Genomic DNA, 20,195 nt, shown 5'->3' with positions numbered 1-20,195 from the left:
TTGCCAGGGATGACCTCTGGTTCTCCTCTGATCTCCAGGTATTCTCTGTAAAACTTCTCCAGAATTGATCCTATAATAACCCCTTACAACTTGTAGGTCTCTATCATATCTTCCCTCTTCCTCCTGTCCACCAGACTCTGCAAATTACATATTCTCAATCTTTCCTCATTCTCAACATTCCAGAGGCCAGAAACTACCTTAGTCAGTCTCCTTTGGACCCTTTCCAACATCTCTTCATCCTTCTGAAAACCAGGTAACCAAATCTGGGCACAATAGTCCATGTGTGGCCTAATTAAAGCCTTATACCACGGTACAAGAATCTCCCTACTTCTACACGTCCGTGTCCTCCGCATCATTCCCAGAAGTCTTTGTGTTGTCTTCACAATTTTGGCGATGTGTCCCCTAAATTTCAGATCCTTATCCACTATCACCCCCAGATCTCTTATTTCTCCCACCTCCAACAATATATCCTCACCAAGCATAAATTCTGCATCCCATCTTTGTTTTCCAAATTTTAAAACCTTACATTTTGCAACATTGAATTCACATCCCCATTTCCATGCCCAATCACTCAATCTATTCAAGTCTTTCTGCAAGGCCATAACATCTTTACTACACTTCATGGTTCATCCCAACTTTGCATCATCTGCAAACAACTGAATATCTCCATCCAAATCTTTACCTATATCATTAATATACAAGTTAAACAGTAATTGACATAAAACAGACCCCTGAGGCACTCCACCAGTGACTCCTTTTCCTGGATATCACTCCCCCATACACAACTTGTTGATGCCTATCAGATAGCCAGTCTCCAATCCAATGTACCAATCTAATATCCAACTCCATCTGCTCTAGTTTGACTGTCAACCTATCATGAGGTACTCTATCAAAAGCCTTTGCAAAATCCAAGTATATTACTGTGTATCCTTTTCCTCTGTCCAAGGAAGCAGTCACTTTATTGTAATAAGTAAGTAGATTGGAAAGACTTTTAATGGGATTATATTGATCAAGTGCATATAATAAACAACTGTGTTATACCAACTAGTTTCACCATCTAAGGCTGTTGGCATCTTCAGGGTACATAACTGATGTAAGGCACTAAAAAGTAAAAAAACTGTTTCAAACTATAATCAACCGATTCCAGATCACGGCTAAGATTAGTCCTTGGTTCCTGTTAAGGTTTTGTATACAGCGGGCAACTGTTGTGGCCTCCTTAAAAATTTGGGAGCGGAAGTCCTCCTCCATGTAAGGAATTGTACTTGTATCCCTCTCTATGGTATGGTTCATTCTTGAGAAATGAAAAGCTAACCCCAATTTTTCTTCTCTGTTATTATTGACGTCACCTATGTGTTCTTTTTGCCTAATTTCAAGGCTCCTTGAAGTTTGGCCGATGTAATTCAAGACACACGAGCAGAGTATGTTATAAACTCCAGGATATTTGGAGAAATGATGGCTATCTTTTGGAGATCTTAAGAATTGTCTAATCGTTTCTGTGGGTTTAAAGGCCACTCTTATTTTATGCGGTCTAAGGAGTCTAGCAATCTTATTGGAAACTATCCCTAAGTATGGAATGACGATGGTAGAAATGTAACGTATATCATCTTGTTGTCTTTGTCGGGATTCAGAGAAAAGTAAGTAGTAAGTAAATAAGTAGATTACTAAAATTTTAGTAAGTAGATTACTAAAACATGACCTCCCTTTAGCAAATCCATGCTATCCATCAAAGATTATACCATTGTTATCAACCCAACTCTGGATCCTAGTTCTCACAAGCTTCTCCAACAACTTAACCACAACACCTGACACACAGATAGGCCTATAGTTTGATGCCTGAGTTCGATCATCTCCTTTATGAAGTGGCACAATCTTGCCCTCCTTCCACTCCTTAGGAACTTGACCGAGTGCAAGACTCATATTAAAAAAATATGTCAAGGTAGGTGTCAACTCCATGGCACATTCTTTCAGAATACGTGGTGATATATTATCAAGTCCCACAGCCTTATTAACATCTAGTTTACTCAACTCCCCATACACCTCTTGCTCACCTACACTCAGTCTCTCCTCCCCATCAACAACTGCTCTCAATCCCTCCATGAAGTCACATTCACAAGATTGAAAGACTTTTATGAGCTGTTCATTAAGTATCTCCACCACACATTCTGCATCAGCTGTCTTTATACCATTTCCTCCAATCAATGTCATTCTTCCATAATTATTCTTTCTTTTGCTAGCTACATCAAAAGAATTCCTTAGGATTCTTTTTGGCTTCATTAGCCAACTGCTTTTCATACCTCTCTTTAGCTACCCTCACCAACCAAGTCATCCTCCTTGCTTGGTCTTTGTAGACCTCATGGAATTGGTTATTTCCACTTCTCTTATGCTGCCTCCACAGTTCCCTTTTTCTCTGTATCGCATGCTTAATCTCTTTATTCATCCATCTTGCACCCACCTTATTTAACCTTCTCACCCTTGGTATACATTTAGACATTGCATCTACTAAACAGTTTTTGAAAATCCCCCAAGCTGCATTGATCTCTTTTCCAGCTAACTCCTCATTCCACGCTACACCCGCAAGCTGTCTCCTGAGCTCTTCATAATCACCTCCCCCCTTTAAGTTCCACATATACCCTTTTCTCACAGAGGTCCTCGCACTTCTGGCAACCAGCCAGGTTTTTTAATTAAAGAAGTTATGTTAGAAGCTGCAGATTCACTTTTTGAAGATTTCAAAAATAAAACCAAAATAGTTTCGGCTATAAGTACGTTGCAGTTATCAGCAAGAACTGTAACTAGAAGAATCGAATCAGTTGCAGTTTATTTAGAAACAGAATTAGCAAATGATATGGAAAAATGTGTTTTTTTTTTCGCTACAGCTGGAAGAATCGATAGACATAACAGATACATCACAATTAGCAATTTCAGTGAAAATGATATTTGATGATTTTTCTTCAAAAGAAGAATTACTTAAAATTCTTACATTGAATGGCCACACTAGAGGAGAGGATATATTTTCCATTTTTAAAGATTTTGTACTATACGAGAAATTACCAATTCACAAATTAACTTCAATTACTACTGATGGTGCACGAGCAATGACTGAGAAGGAAAATGAATTTATTGGCTTCTGCAGACAGAACCCTTTATTTCCTAAATTTATTGATTATCATTGTCTTATTCATCAGGAAATGTTATATGCTAAAACTGTCGATTTTAAACATGTCATATCAATTCTTACAAAAATTATTCATTCTATAAAATCAAAAGCAACTCAACACAGGTTATTTACATTACTTTTGAAAGATTAAAACGTTGAAAATGATGACCTCCTATTACATACTGAAGTGAGGTGGTTGAGCAGAGTTAAAATACTAAAGCGATTTATTATTCTTTTGTCAAAATAAAAGAATTTATTCCATGAAGAGGCGATTTTTACGAAGAATTAGAAAATAAAAATTGATTAATAGATCTTAGATTTCTAACAGATATAATGACATAGTTTAATCATTTAAATCTACAATTACAAAGGAAAAATTCTCATATTGCTGATATGATTAGTGCAGTTAATGCTTTCAAGTGTAAGTTGGAACTATTGAAATCCCACCTGATGAAAAATTCATTGTCACATTTTCCAAATGTAAAACATATCAATGAAAGAAAGTTTGAATAATGAAACATTTAGCACTACTTCGTTTATAAAAATCATAGACACATTATTAGAAGAGTTTTCTTCCCGCTTTCAAGATTTTGCGACTTTAGAACCTGTTGTTAGATTTTTTGTAAATCCGTTTAACATTACTGTAGATGATATACCTGCTATAATTTCCAATTACTTTGATCTAAGTAATAGAGAAGAATTCGAAATAAAAATAATTAATAAAAGAACATAATTTTAAAAGCTCATCATGATGACAAAATGTTCTGGAAGTTAGATAGAAATTCTTTTCCTATTCTGAGAAAATGCTCGCTCATCAATCATCAACCCGAGATCTCTTGTCTCCCCTACTTCCTCCAGTATAACTCCTCACATAGAGTATGCAGTGTCCCACTGATGTTTCCCAAACCTCAAGACCTTACATTTTGCTGTATTAAACTGATACCACTATTCATTTGCCCATCTGTCTAGCTTATTCAAATCCTCTTGTATGACTACCACATCTGCAGTATTACTAATAATCCTTCCCAGCTTCGCATCATCTGCAAACAACTGAATATCCCCTTGCAATCCACTGGCAATGTCATTGATATAAAAGTTAAACAATATAGGTCCTGGTACTGAGCCCTCTGGGACCCCACTTCCTTGTAACCATCTGCTTCCTTGAAACTGCCCCACCATATGCAACTCTCTGATACCTATCGGACAACCAATCCTGAATCCAGTTGACCAATCTGACATCCAGACCCATGTGCTGCAACTTAAATATCAGCTTATCATGTGGCACCCTGTCAAATGCCTTCGCTAAGTCTAAGAAAATGGCAGTATATGCCTTTCCCTCATCTAATGCTCTTGTAACTTTATCATAAAAGGTTAGCATATTGCTAAAACAAGAACGCCCCTTCACAAATCCATGTTGACTCTCACAGATAACAGTACCCTCATCTGCCCAATGCTGTATACGGTCCTTCACTACTTTCTCCAATATCTTACTAACTACTGATGACACACAAACTGGTCTATAATTAGACATTTCCAGTCTGCTACTACCCTTATGCAATGGCACTATCTTACCTTCCTTCCATTCCATGGGCACCTTTCCAGCAGCCAGACTTTCATTAAAAAGCCAGGACAAAGGCACTCTCAGTTCCCTAGCACATTCTCCCAAAACTTGTGGTGAAATACCATGCAGTCCCACAGCTTTACTGACATCCAGAGTACTCTGTATTTGAAACACTCTCTCCACCTGAACCTCTAAACCTCGAACCTGCCCTATCCCTCTAGTATTAAAACTGACTCCTCCAGGATGAAATACTCCAATAAAGTGTTCATTGAACAATTCCACTATGTCCTTTGCATCAGTCACTCTATTCCCATTTTTATCCCACAATATCATTCTTCCACAGTCATTTCATCTTTTGGGCCACATATGCTAAAAAATTCTCTAGGATTTTTTTTGGATCTTAGGGCTAATCTCCTCACAAATTCCAGTTTCGTCTTCCTTACCATACTAGTCACTCTTCTGGCCTGTGTCTTATACTCTTCATGCATCTTCTCTTCACCTGTCTCCTTATATCTCTTCCACAGCCTCTTTTTCGCATGTTATTCCTGTTTAATATTGTTTATCATCCACTTTACTCCAAATTGTGTCCTCTTGTTCACTCATGGTATACACCTTACCATTTCTGCTAACATATATTATTTCATAATTTCCCATGCACTAATGATATCCCAGTTGATATTCCAATTCCTCCCTCCATGAAACTTCCCCAAGTTGAAGTCTTAGACTATTATAATCACCTGCCTTATAATTCCACATACGTTCCTGTCTCTTTGATACTCCTGCATGTCTATTCATGTCTAATTTTCCAAGTCAAAACCATATGGTCACTCTCTCTCCAACTGGTGGGAGAGATGTCATCTCAGTTATTATTAAATCTTCTGATGCTATAACCAAATCCAAAACTCTTGAACCTCTTGTTCCCTCTATTACATGTTGCCTAAGACATTTGTCCCTCAAAAATTCTAGAAATTCCATTCCCTTATTGCTACATGCATCTTCCTCTCCCCAGTTTATACTACTGTAGTTAAAATCTCCCATAACAATCATTCTTCTTGCACTTGCCAAACTCAACTGTCTAAACATTTCCTGGTCCCCACCCATATAATGTGTACATGTATAATACTATGTATTAAGAGATGTACAAGGCCATTTTTCTCATTAAATCCTATTGAATTTATATTTTTTGTATTCATTTACTATTTTATTTTTTATGGTATTTTATATTCATTCATATATGACAAAAATATGTTGTAAAAGCGAGTTAAATAAAATAATGTTAAAATTTGAAATCTCATTTTTTCTTAAAAACAACTAATCATAGTATCTGTAAGCTAAATGAGAGAAAAAATGCCTGTGTCATGAGCCCTCCATAATTTTCAAATTTTATATTGTGCTCTGCATATTAAAATGGTTGCTGACCTCTGGTCTAGAGTATTTATGTTAATGTGTCCTATTAGGATGAGCCGGGGCTGTACAGTGTTCAATGCCATGCTTCTAAATCATGCAGAAAACTCAGTGCCTTTTTATGTGGGGGTCCTGTACATTATGTTTATCGTGTATTTGACACTATGTTTGTCATTATTTGTGATTTCCAATATTAGTGTTTCCACATATTCGAAATGAGCATGTTTTTCCATCACGTTATATTTTTATTTGATAAATGCCATGATTCTGCCTCCTCTTTTGTTTAGTCTACATTAGGTGCAGGACCTGGTAGTTGTTGACGTTGTGTGCATAAGCTTCTGTGTTATTTATTGCAATTTTGGTCACGATTAGTATGTCTATGTTTGTTAAGGTGTAGTTGAGCAATGTTATCAGTGAAAGCCAGTGTTTCTTGCCACTTCTTATGTTTTGTGGGTATGATGGTGAAAGAAATTTGAGGAAATGTCTGTCCATTTCAAAGAGTTAAAGACTGAAATTTATATTTTCTGACAGGATATGTTCGCCCATATTTGCAATCTCCATGCTATAGTTTTTAGAGATAATTTTAAATATTGCTCTTAAGGATGGGAGAGTTAATGTACTATATTGATGGACTGCTTAGTTGGATCCTCTTGCAATATATAAACTCGAGTGTTTTCATTCTGTCTCATAAAGATCTGTGAATAGTCCACAGAAACTTGTAATTTTTTCTGTTTTTGTCTTCCTTACCTGGTATAGTAGATTTTTAAAGTTGGGAGTATGGTGTTCAGATATATAAATTGAAGTTGGGAACTGCTTATCAGTTAGGATCGATGTTGTTGGCTTTGATTTCTTTCTTGCTGCTAGAATGAGGTCTCTCGGAATTTTGCTGGTAAATCGAGCGATGATTGGTGGTGGTCTCCCTTTATTTAATAATAATAATAATTATTATTATTATCATTATCATTGAAAATGTATTTTTCACTTGGTTAGAGTATAATAAATTTAGTTTAATCCTTTATCCAAGTGTGAGCAAACAAAGTTTGCGCCTGAAAGTATCTTCAGGACTGGGTTAAGGTGGTACAACACCAAGGCAACTCGTTGCAAAGGTGGAGCAATTTAGTTTAATCCTTTATCCAAGCGTGAGCAAACTTAGTTTGTGCCTGAAAGTATCTTCAGGACTGGGTTAAGGTGGTACAACACCAAGGCAACTCGTTGCAAAGGTGGAGCAATTTAGTTTAATCCTTTATCCAAGCGTGAGCAAACTTAGTTTGTGCCTGAAAGTATCTTCAGGACTGGGTTAAGGTGGTACAACACCAAGGCAACTCGTTGCAAAGGTGGAGCAATTTAGTTTAATCCTTTATCCAAGTGTGAGCAAACAAAGTTTGCTCACACTTGGATAAAGGATTAAACTAAATTTATTATACTCTAACCAAGTGAAAAATAAACTTTCAACATCTTTCTCTAAATCCAGAGTAAATTATTAAAAAAGGGTGGCACACCAATTGGCAATTCCTATAGGTGGAGATGACCTGCTAATGCTTCTGCCTGATATCTCCACTTGGGCCTGGCTCCCACTGAAGAGACCTCAATAAAGGTCGAAACTAGTCTGGGTAGTGGCCCTTCCCTTAATGCATAACATTAGACATATCCGCAAGGAGATGTGTTTTGCATTATAGGAGATACTGAGATAGGAGTGTTGGTAGCTTGCTCTACCTTTGCAACGAGTTGCCTTGGTGTTGTACCACCTTAACCCAGTCCTGAAGATACTTTCAGGCGCAAACTTTGTTTGCTCACACTTGGATAAAGGATTAAACTAAATTTATTATATCATTATCATTATTTACTATATCTCCATAGAATCTGGAGATGCATCATGGGAGACTCACACTACACACACAAAACTTATCATACCTCTTCAACTCATTCACTATCAGAGCACTTAGAACTATTTGTGGAAATCTATTCCACTCATTCACCATTATGCACACAAAAAATGTAGTCCACACTCTTACACAACTTCTGCAGATGATCCCTAGTTCTCTATTTGTCATATATTGAAAAATTTCCTTTGCCTCAATTTTATAAACTTTGTTAAGATCTTATACAATTCTGTCATGCACCTCTTATTTTCACTTATCAACTAAACTTTGTAACCCACACACCCTCAACTTGCAACATGTCCTCTAAACATGAACTCTTTGTCCACTATTATCCCAAAAGTCCCTAGCCTCATCAGTTTCCTGCAATTCAGTACCATCAGTATGATACACATTAAATCTCTTGTGGTCAGTTGGTGATTGAATGGTGGAGATGGAGTTGTAGAGCAGATGCCCTCCCTCAATGAGTCCTTGGACTCCCTGGAGGCGTGAAATAATAATAATATCTACATCACCATTATCAGCTATTGCTCTTCCCAGTTTTGCACCATCAGCAAACAACTGAATATTCTCCCCTTAAATCTTTCCCTATATCATTGATATGCAAATGAAAGAGTAGCAACCCTAGTACAGAACCCTGAGATACTTCACTAGTCATTATCAAACTCCTCATTCTCTCTGGTGTCCGTCAGCCATCCCCCATATCCATGCTACTAGATTCATATCCATTCCCATTTGCTCCAACTTTTTGTAACAGGTTCCAATGTGGCATTCTGTCAAATGCCTTGGCAAAATCTAGCAACATCATACTGTAGCCATTTCCTTTATCCATATCCACTGTCACTTTATTATAAAATGTGAATAAATTACTAAGAAAGAATCTTCCCTTTACAAAGGGAAGGTCCTTTCTTAATATATCAGAAGTGGTTGTTATAACAGTTAATATATCAGAAGTGGTTGTTAAAATATTGGAAAAGTTGGTTAAAGGTAAAATCCTTCAAGATGTTTCCTGAGTCTGTCATAATTACCAGCTTTATAGTTTAACCCTTTATTGACAAAGAATTCCACATGTTTAGCAACTTCTCAGTACAAGACTGCAGTATCACAATCCCTAATTGGAGGCAGAGTGTCTACCTTGGTTATGGATGTATCTTCTTATTCTGTTACCAGATCCAACACTCTGAAATTGTTTCAGGTGATTATCCCTTAGAAACTGTATGAATTCCACTTCCACCTTATCATGCCCTCTTTACTCCCTCCAATTTATGTCCCCATTGTCTCCCATAATAATTGTTCAGCCTGCTTTCATTGTGCTAATCTTCTGATACATGGCATCTGCATCTTCCTGTGGACCTACTGGTCTATAGCAGAGACCTGCAATATATTTTGTCCTATCTCACACGAGACAGTCTAAAATGAACCATCTCCCCTAGATCTAAAATCTTCTTTAATTTCTAATTTTAGGTCCAAGAACATGTTAAAATGTATATACCCAAATGCTAGAAGTATCAGAAATAAGAGAGAAGAGTTTTTGGTATTGGTCAGCTTGACTTGGCCAAAGATTTTAGGCATCAGTGAGACCTGATTGACAGAAAATGATATAGTTCTTCAGCTATCATCAGCAATACCCACTTCCTGTCCTGTTCACTCTATCCTCAATGAAAATACAATACTAATATGTTTAGCCCTGTTACTCTATCATTTCTGTCAACCAGGTCTCATTGATGCCTATAATTTTTTACAAAGCCAAAATGACCAATACTCATAACTCTTCTTCCATATTTTTGACACTTCTGGCATTCATGTACATACATTTTGACATCTCTTTGGACTTGCAGTTATCCTTGTGTAATGTCGTTATCAACTCACTTGAATCTGAAATTTGTGTAATCCCATTGCGTAATAATTTCTGTATGTACGCTCATTTATCCCAGAGGTTGCCAGACACGTGCTTGTTTACATCCCCCCCCATATCACTAGTTTCTCTGGTTTTTCCCTTCCAAACTTTCACTAAACAACACATTAAACATCTAATGATGATGCAAAATTAGGTATGGTAATAGTGAATCAAGACTATGTGGAGAGCTTGCAGGATGATTTAAATAGGCTGTTAGTATGGGTAAAGATAATGGGGTAAGTTTAATGGGAGAAATAGAGTTATGTATTTTAGGATAAATTGATTACAAGCCATATATCCCATTGATGTAACTGTACTCCAGGAAATAGATGAAGCTAGGGATTTAGGGGTGGAGGTAGACAGGGTTGAAGTTTAGAGGATATATTGCCAGGGTTGCTAATGTAGTTCATAAAGTTACTTGAAGTTGTTATTCCTCTTTATAAGGCCTTGATACATCCACATCTGGATTCACTATACTCAGGTCTGGTCTCCTGGATTTCTTGGGGTTGAGGAAGAGGTGGAGAAGATTCAGAGGCAAGCAACCAAGATGATGATTGGTTTGTGGAACATTCCCTATGAGGATAGATTGAGGATGTGTGGACTGCAGAAGTTAGCTGATAGGTGAAAAAGGGATACAATAGAAATATTTAAGGTACCTAAACAGTTTTATAGGACAGATGCAGGGGAAATATTTTAGCACTTAGCTCAGGAGGGAAGAACAAGAGGTCATCCCTGGATTTGAATAAAAGCGTGGTTAGTAGTGATGTGAGGACTAGATTTTTATATAAGTCCTCACATTTTTATATAACTCCTGTTATAACTCCTGTCTTCGGATGCCAGGGAGGGCTCATAATAATAATAATAATAAATACAGCATCACGGAAAAATATTACCAGCTAAGTGATATATGCATTATATATTTTTAATAGCGTCCTGCGTTGTGAATTATTATTATTATACAGGCATCTCCATGGAGTCTGAAGACTCATTGCAGGAAACCCATTCTATCCTTGGACCCATTAACAGACAAAACACTCACAACTGACTCTGGCAACCCATTCCACTCATTCACAACTTTTCAAGCAAAAAATCTAGTCCTCACATCCCTACTGACCACACCTTTATTCAACTTCCAGGGATGACCCCTTGTTCTTCCCACTAGCCAAGTGCTGAAACATTTCCCCTGCATCTGTTCTATAAAATCCTTTAAGCAACTTAAATGTCTCTATCATATCCTCTCTTTTTCTCTTATCAACCAACTTCTGCAATCCACACGCCTTCGATCTTATCCTCATAGGTGAAAACATTCCACAGACCACTTATCATCTTGATCACTTGCCTCTGAACCCTCTCCACTGCTTCCTCATCCCCAAGAAACCCAGGGGACCAGACTTGAGCACAGTAATCCAGATGTTGGCATATCAAGGCCTTATAAAGCGGAATGACAGCTTCCTTATCTCTACTTTTTTCTTTATCTCTACTTGGCTATTGAAGAACCTTAATGGGTTCTTCAATAGCTAAGTAAACGTATCGGTAGCCTTAGCAATAAGTCCTCTAAACTTTAACTCTCTGTCTACTACCACCCCTAAATCTCTAGCTTCATCTATTTCCTGAAGTACAATGCCATCATTGTGATGCACAGCTTGTAATCTATTTATCCCAAGATGCATAACTTTGCATTTGTCAAATTAAACTGACACCGATTAACTTTTGCCATACTTGACAGCCTATTTAAATCGTCCTGCAAGCTCTCCACATCATCTTGATTAACTATTACTCTACCTAATTTTGCATCATCAGCAAATAACTGAATATTTCCTTTCAGGTTATTTCCTATATCATTTATATACAAATTGAACAGCAGTGGTCCCAGCACTGAACCTTGTGGTACACCACTAGTCACCTGTTTTCACCTTAATTCTGCCCTCCATATAACACTTTTTGATATCTATCCAGCAACCATCATCTTATCCACTTAACCAGTGTCATGTCTATTCCCATTTGTTCTGATTTGTGGAACAGAGTTCCATACGGTATTCTGTCAAATGTCTTTGCAAAATCATCATGTAGCCATTTTCTTTATCCAACTCAGCTGTTACTCTGTAATAAAAAAGTTAGTAAATTACTAAGACATGACTGATCCATCACAAAGCCATGTTTATCTCATACAGTATCATATTTTTATCTACTCATTCTTGAATTCTTTTTTTGACTAACTTTTCTAGTAATTTTACCATCACATCTGCGGTAGTGATTGGTCTATCATTTACTACTGCATGCTTAGAACCTTCCTTATGCAAGGGAATTATTTTGTCCTGTTTTCGCTCCCTTGGAATTCTACCAGAGCTGAGACTTAAATTAAAGAACCTAGTTAGAGGCACTGCTTGTTTTCTTGCACATTCTTGCAAAACCCTAGCTGATATCCCATCTAATCCCACAGCTGTATTTACATTGAGATTCTCCAATATCCTAAGAGCCTCCAATTCATCCACCTTTGTTCCCACATCAGTGTCTGTCACATAGGTTAAAGCCAGTAACCTCACTAGGATATATAACCTTGCAAAGTGGCCACTCAGAAACTCAACTATTTTATCTGCTTCCGTCTCCTCATAACCATTGTCACTCATTAAGGTTAATATTCCATAGTCATTCTTCCTCTTACTTGCCACATAATGTAAGAACTCTGGGATTTCCTTTGGCCTGCTTGGCTAGATTCTTCTCATAATTCGATTTTGCTTCCTTGCCATGCTTGTCACCTTTCTTGCCTGAGTCTTGTAATGTTCATGAGTTTTCTGGTCACCTTTCTCTTTATATACTCTCCATCATCAGCTCATGTTTAATGATATTACTCATCCATCTAACTCCTACCTGATTAACTCTTGTTACCCAAGGTATACAATTTAATATTGCTTTCTCTAGATTACCCTTAACTATATCCCATGCACTACTAATATCCTTACCCTTCAGTGTTTTATGCCATGGTACAGATTTAAGAATCTTCCTAAGCATGTCATAATCACCTGCCTTGTAGTTTCACAAATACCTCTTCTTGATAGAATATTCCTCATGTTTTACAATCTCCCAAGTCAAGACTGCATGGTCACTTTCACCGATTGGAGGTAATTGGAGGTTGTGCACCTTGGTTATGGATGGCTCTTCTTATCCTATGACCAGGTTCAGTACTTTCCCACCCCTAGTCTACTCCATCACATGATGACTTTAGTAATTATCTCTTAGCAGGTCTATAAATTCTATTTCCATCCTGCCATGTGATATTTCTTCCTTCGTCTATATCTCCATAGTTGAGGTCGCCCATAATAATCATTGGACTAATTTGGTCATGCATGTCTTCCAGATCTCTGGAACTCTCTGGCCTATAGCAACAACCCACTGTATATTTTGTATTACTGGCCTAATCTCATACTAGATTGCTTCAAATGAACAGCGATCCTACTGCCAGTCCCCTATTCTTTTTGGTTGCAATTCATCTGCTATCATCAGCAGTATCTCCCCCCCCCACACACATCCTATCTTGTCTATCTTCCCTGAAAATACTAAACCCTTCACATTCAATTCCTGTAACTACATCATCTGCTGTTAGCTAAGTCACACTAATACATATAACTTTTGGTGAGGTTGCACAAACCAATGCCAGTACTCTCTCTTGTTCCCGATACTTCTGTCATTAGTATATAGAAACTGCGCGTATCTGAAATAAGGAGAACAGAATTGTTGCATTGAATAGTTCATTCACCTAAAAATTGTTAGAATAAATGAAATACGGTTGAATGAAGATGACATCCTGATAGGAATAGAGGATGAGGAATATGATGGTTTCATGAAGTATTGATGGTGGCAGACAAATTATGCGCATTCAAGGGCATAGTAGCAGTTTGAGGCAGTATAGTGTTGAAGGTAGAGATATACAGAATGAAATATTTGTGAGAGTTATAAATAACGTAATGGTGATGTGCACAAAATGTAAAATATTTTATTTATCAAGTCTATAGAATTACATCCCTTTGATGATCTCCTGCAATGTTTTGCACCTGTTTCCATTGTGGGAACTCCTGGATACCATCATCAGAGTGTTGCCTGTTGACATCAATGATAGTGCGATCTACTGCTCAAAGAACCTCTTGCACATCACAAAACTGTAAACCTGTGAGGGGGCTTTTTCATTTTGGGAAACAAGTCGAAGTCACAAGGACTCATCTGGTGAATGCGGCGGATGTTCCAATAATTCACATTGCCACCCATCTAGCATCTCTATCACCAATTGCAACACATGAGATCGTGCATTGTCATGCAACAAACATAGGGAAGAACCTGTGAAAAAATGTGGTCACTTTCTCCTTAAAGCCAGATGCAAATGGTGTTGAGAAATCATGGATAGTACTATGCATTAACAGTTTGCTCTTGGGACACAACATGATGAAGAATGGCACCTTAAATGTCGTAAGTGATGATCTGTAACTTTAACTTTGCGGCTTTCCTGATGAAGTTTTTTCCGACGTGGGGGTGATCGTGAATTGTTCCATTCATTGGATTGTATCTTCAATTCAGGCTCATAAGCCCTTGCCCAAGTTTCATCAATGGCTACAGTCCGATTCAGGAATATATCCCCTTAATTTTTGTATCATTCCAGATGGAGGCCAGCAACTGCATACCTTTGCCATTTTTCATCTCACTCAAGTGATGTGGAAACCAGTAAGCTGAAATTTTGCACGTACCGAGCCTCTCTTTTAGGATGTGCCAAACACTTTGGTGGTTTCTGTGTATTAAGGCTTGAGTGCTGGGAAAAACTCATAATAAACATTTAATGGAGTGAAACAGTATTAGGAACCAATTAAAGGAAGTATTTAATGCTTCCAATATATTGTCTCAGTTACAGAGACATCATCAGGGAGTACAAAATGAGATGTATCACACACACACACACACAAAGGCATTACAAAACTAACTGAAACACGTAGAAGAAAGATTGGAGTCCTAATTAGGTGGGATGCCTTCTGTGGACACCATTCGGTGGCCTAGGATGTAAACTGGGATCTCAAAGTATTAGAGTTTCCCATATTTTAGGAAGTTTTATGCAACCATATTTATTTAAATTAGGCTGATTTTTAAGAGCAGTAGCAGATCCCAAAAACAGTTTTTCTCTTCTAAATTTACTGTGATGGAGCATGATGGTCTTCTTCCAATTGATTCTGTGAGCTATATCCAAAGCGTGGTTTGCAAGCCATGTTGACAGTCATGATTGCAGATGTATTTTTTTATGTTCTTCCATTTGGATAGTAGTTGATATTCCTGTCTGTCCATAGTAGGCCAACTTGCAGGAACAAGGAACTCTATATTCACCTGGAACTGAGAGGGGAGGGAATTTGTCTTTAGTGGAGTGGATAAGGGTAGCTAGTTTTAAGTGTGGCTTGAAAGTGGCGCAAAGATTGTATTTCTTTAAGACTAGATTTTTTTTTTCTGATGTACCTCAGACATAGGAGATGGTGATAGCATTACAAGAATCTTTTTGAAGAGAAGGTCATTGATTATTTTTTTAATATTATGGGAACTCTGATGATTAGATTGAAAAGTGTTGTGTACATGACTGAGTTCTGTTGCAAGAGAGAGGTTTCATTGGAACAAAGATTATAAGTTGTTGCCAGGCTTCCCTAAGGCCATGATAACAGTTACTCGCAGCTTTACCTCACACAACCAGGACCTTGATCGAGAATTGTTGTTCTAATCTAGTGAACATACCTTAGAATGGGCTGTGTCACCTTGTGCACTTGTAAAACATGCAACTAGTGCCTCTCTCTGTCAAGAGTAACATTTTAGTTGCAACATTGTCAGGAGATGTAGTTGGTAACTCAAATGTTACTCTTACATCCTACAACCCTCATAGTAGGATGTTTCTATAGACCTGGAATGTGGAAGGTAGTGAGAATAAAATATATAGGCAGATAAGATATGTGGCAAATAAGAAAAGATTGATCAATATGGATGATTCTTTAAATATGGTAATATTGACTAGTATAAAAAGATGAGATCCGGGAACAGAGAGAATGAATTTCTTGAGTTTTTGAGAGAGAGAAACATCAGACAGTATGTAATAAATTGCCCATGAAGATCAAGAGTTTGAATTCGATCATCTCATCTCAGGACATTGTTATAAATGGGGGTTTAAAATCACTTCATGGTCCAGAATGACCATGAAGTGATATCACCTGTGTAGTGGTCAGAAATATGAAGACTTCTGTAAGAATGGAAGAACTGTAAGGATTAAAAACTAAAAAGACAGCTTGAAGTTATATCACAGAATAAGAAATTTGATGGAAAACAGATCAATGCTGCTTGGACACTACTCAAATAACTGGCAGAGGCAAGGTCTGGAGGCTAAATGAGGTAGGCATGAAATGGATGAATGAAGAGGTGAGGCATGCAATCCAAAGTAGGCATGATAGAGGTAACACAAGATGAGGGGTAATAATCAGTTGCATGAGGAGCACAGATAGTATGCCAAGAAAGTGACTTGCCTGGCAGGAGTAACAAAAAAAAAAAAAAAAAAAAAAAAACGTGCAGTAGCAGTTAGCTATAGAGGGGAAAAAAAACTCAAGTTCATTCAATACATAGCTATAAGAAGAAAGAATGGTTTGGAAGGATAATATTTACTTGTGAAAATGATAGAATTATAGCCACTGAACAGGACATAGTTGAGATATTAAATAAGCAATTCATGAAGGTATTTGATCCCTGTGAATGTGTTGTACAGAACTTGAGTTCTGGGAAGAGAGGATGGTGAGACTGATTGTGAGTGAGTAGGAGATATATGAGGAATTCATTAAACTTGATATTAAGCTGTTATGATATGTGTTGAGGGAATGTCCTAGCATGTTAACACCTTTTTGACCTAGATCAGTCTGTGAGTCTGGAGAGTACTTAAAATGCTTGTTAGTTTCCTAAAGGAAGATAGTGTTTTAACAGTCTTCTTACTTATTATAACATGGTGACAAATGCATTGGACAAGGATTGGATTTTTGCCTTTTTCAAAATTTAATCTTTGTCCAGTCCTTGAATGTGTATTGCCGGAGAGAGTGTGGTGAGTGCATTTAAGGCGATATGATGAGCTGTGTGTGTGTATATCAGTGGGACTTCCTATGATAAGGGTAATAATAATTTTTAAAGGCTTCATGTCAGACATACAGTGAAGACAAATCATTAAGTGTCAGAGTGATTTACTGTTTGTTTCTTGTCTACTATTTTTACTACTACTTTCTGCTGTTTAAATGTATTAGTTCATATCATGTTAATTATCATATACATTTACTTCTTATTTTTGTTCTACTTATGATTGAAATAAATCTTCTGAAACTTTATAAACGAATTTCTGCATTTTTTGTTTGTTTCGCTTAATCTCGGGTTACATGAAATTATTATGAAAAGCATCATTCATGTAAATTGAGGAATTGCTATATTTATTTTTAAAATGTAATGCAATGTGTAGTAATAGCCTTGATTCCCTGTATTCAAAGTAATTGGATGGTTAAAACAAAAAATTTTAGCAAACTTTATATAATTTCGAATTTCAAATTTGTCTAACAGAATAAGTTATATATTTTTTACTTCCTTTAATGCTAAGCAGAGACTGTAAAATAAGCTCAAAATGCAGTTGATAATTAAAGGTCTTGTTTTTTAGGTTAACCGAATGAAGGAAGGGTGCCAATGTAACCAGGCCATTATGTTGATCACTGATGGAGCACCTGACACTTACGAGAAAATATTTAAAGACTATAATTATCCCAATATTCCCGTATGTTTTCCTATATAATATTTAAATAATGTCTGAAATTACTTTCTCTCACTCTCATTTTTATGTGGTTTATGTTAAAACTGATTTATTATTCATTTGGACATTAAAATGCATCCAAATGTCTAATGAGAAATTCAGGATCTGTAATATGATGATTGATGCCAGGATGGTAGGAAAAAAGATCCAGGTGGACTGATGTGGCTAGAAATACTTTAAGAAGATGTGTGTTAAGGCTTAAGTTTTGGGAGGACATCATGTTGGAAGTTTAAGGGAATATTTACAGCACCAGGAAAAGATTAAAAACTAATTTTAATGCTTCCACTATTTCATCTCAGTCACTGAGATATCTTCAGGTATTAAAAATAACTTTGTAACACACGCACACACACACAAAGAAAACAATACTAAATGAAACACATAGGTGACTAAAGCTTTATCTAGGTGGTGGGCCCTCTATGGTCATTTGGAGGTGGCTGAGGATGTAAAGTGGGACTTCTGACAATTATTATTAACCAAATTTTGGGAAGTTTTATGCATTCTCTTCATCATTGAGACTTTTCAAAGATATTCAACCGTTCTATACAGTAGTGAAGTTATCTTTGAAAAGTCTCAACAAAGATACCATTAGCACCTAAAACCTCAGCCAAAATTTTGCCATCACACCGAAAGAAGTGCCATTGCTAGACATAATGTACAACATAGAATGTGAAATCTGTCGCTTAGCTCCAGAAATAGCCAACACCATCTGACTTGACGTCGTCAGTATCCCCTCCCAGTCATTGCCTCCAAAAAAGTAATTTATCTTCTGGTGAACTCACTGCTCTCAGAAAGTTATGGAAAGATAAAAGTATTATCATCACCAGAGCAGATAAGGGTAATGTAACAGTTGTCCTTAACACCACAGAATATATTCGAAAAATGGATATTACTCTTCAAGAACGTATCGCAATCCCACAAAAATGCAAGTTAAAAAATTAGAAAACTTAAAGTATCTTCCTGGACATTACAAAAAAACTGAAACCCTTTGGTTCTTGCCCACTCCATGGATATATGGTTTACCAAAAATCAGAAACCTAATTCTCCCCTAAAACCTATAGTAGGTGCCACTGATGGTACAAATTGTCAAAACAGCTGACTAGCTCTCTTCCCCTTCCTCACTGGACTTACCACATCCTATATTAAAAACTCTACTTATTCTAAAATCTTGATTGAAAATCCAACTTTAAATAATATAGATATATTGGTAAGCTTTGACATCACCTCACTGTTTACCAGTATTCCCTTAAATGACACCTTAACACTCTTAAAAAACGTTTTTCCTTCTGATTTCCGAGATCTCTTTTCCTTTGTCATCATTTCTGGTTATTTTTCTTGGAAGAACAAAATCCTTCTATCTGGCTAAGATATGTTGATGATGTGTTTTCTATTTGGCCAGCAACATTAGACTCCTTCTTCAGTTACCTCAATAGTCTACATCCAGTTTATGATAGAAAATGAAAATAACAATAGTTTACCCTTTATTAGACACCTTAGTAACATGCCTTCCTAATGGTAACCTTTCCTTCACTGTATATAGAAAACCCACTCACACAGGCAGATACATTCACAAACTTTCCCACCATCACCCATCTCGACAATATGGCATTATTAAAACTCTAACCAAGAGAGCCTATAATCTTTGTTCCAGTGGAACCTCTCTTTCAACTGAACTCAGCCACATACATAACACCTTCCTTTCCTATGACTACAGTGATTACAGACTTAAAAAAACAATCGGTTCCTCCCCCATTCCTCGGCCATCATTTCAGAAGGATTTCAGAAATGCCATCACCATCTCATACATTCATGGCACATCAGAAAAACATCCAGGTCTTTAAAAAAAAAAAGTACAACCTCTACGTAGCTTTTAAGCCCCACCAGAAACTTGCTAATCTTATCCATTCTACCAAAGATCAGTTCCCTCCTTTCTCAGTACCTGGAATATATAAAGTACCCTGTTCCTGCAAGTTGGATTACTTTTCATACAGACAAGTAGATCAGTGACCATCCATTTAGAAGAACACAAATCGTACATCTGCAATCACAACTATGGTCAATCTGGCCTTGAGGCCATGTATTTGATATAACCCACAGGATCTCTTTGAAGAAACAACCATGCTCCACCATAGTAAATCTAAAAAGGAAAGACTGTTTTTAGAATCTACAGTGGCACTCAGAAATCAACTGAATTTAAATAAATACAGTTGCATAAAACTTCCCAAAATTTGGGAAACAATAATTGTCAGAGGTCCCACTTTACATCCTAGACTACGTACAACGCCTATAGAGAGCACATCACCTAGATAGAACTTGAGAGTCATCCATGTGTTTCATTTAGTATTGTGTTTTCTTTGTGTGTGTGTGTGTTACAACAGTTATGTGTAATCCCTGAAGATGTCTCATTGACTGAGATGCGAAATATTGGAAGCATTAAAATTAGTTTTTAATCCTTCCCTTGT

At 36.9% G+C, this 20,195-nt stretch overlaps 1 protein-coding gene across 1 annotated transcript in view; it reads left to right on the top strand.

Annotated features, from left to right (window-relative positions):
- The window catches only part of LOC150094582 (voltage-dependent calcium channel subunit alpha-2/delta-3-like), a 1,537,934-nt gene that overhangs the window by 484,254 nt on the left and 1,033,485 nt on the right, over positions 1-20,195 (top strand). The window contains exon 11 of the mRNA XM_090412095.1: positions 17,584-17,697. Within this exon, the coding sequence (XP_090268221.1) occupies positions 17,584-17,697 (114 nt within the window). The remainder of the gene's footprint in view (positions 1-17,583; positions 17,698-20,195) is intronic.

Source organism: Typopeltis vanoorti, chromosome 22, assembly GCF_054136105.1.
Source record: "Typopeltis vanoorti isolate ZY-2024b chromosome 22, IOZ_Tvanoo_1.0, whole genome shotgun sequence".
NCBI lineage: Eukaryota > Metazoa > Arthropoda > Arachnida > Uropygi > Thelyphonidae > Typopeltis > Typopeltis vanoorti.
This window is presented reverse-complemented; position numbering and strand designations above follow the sequence as displayed.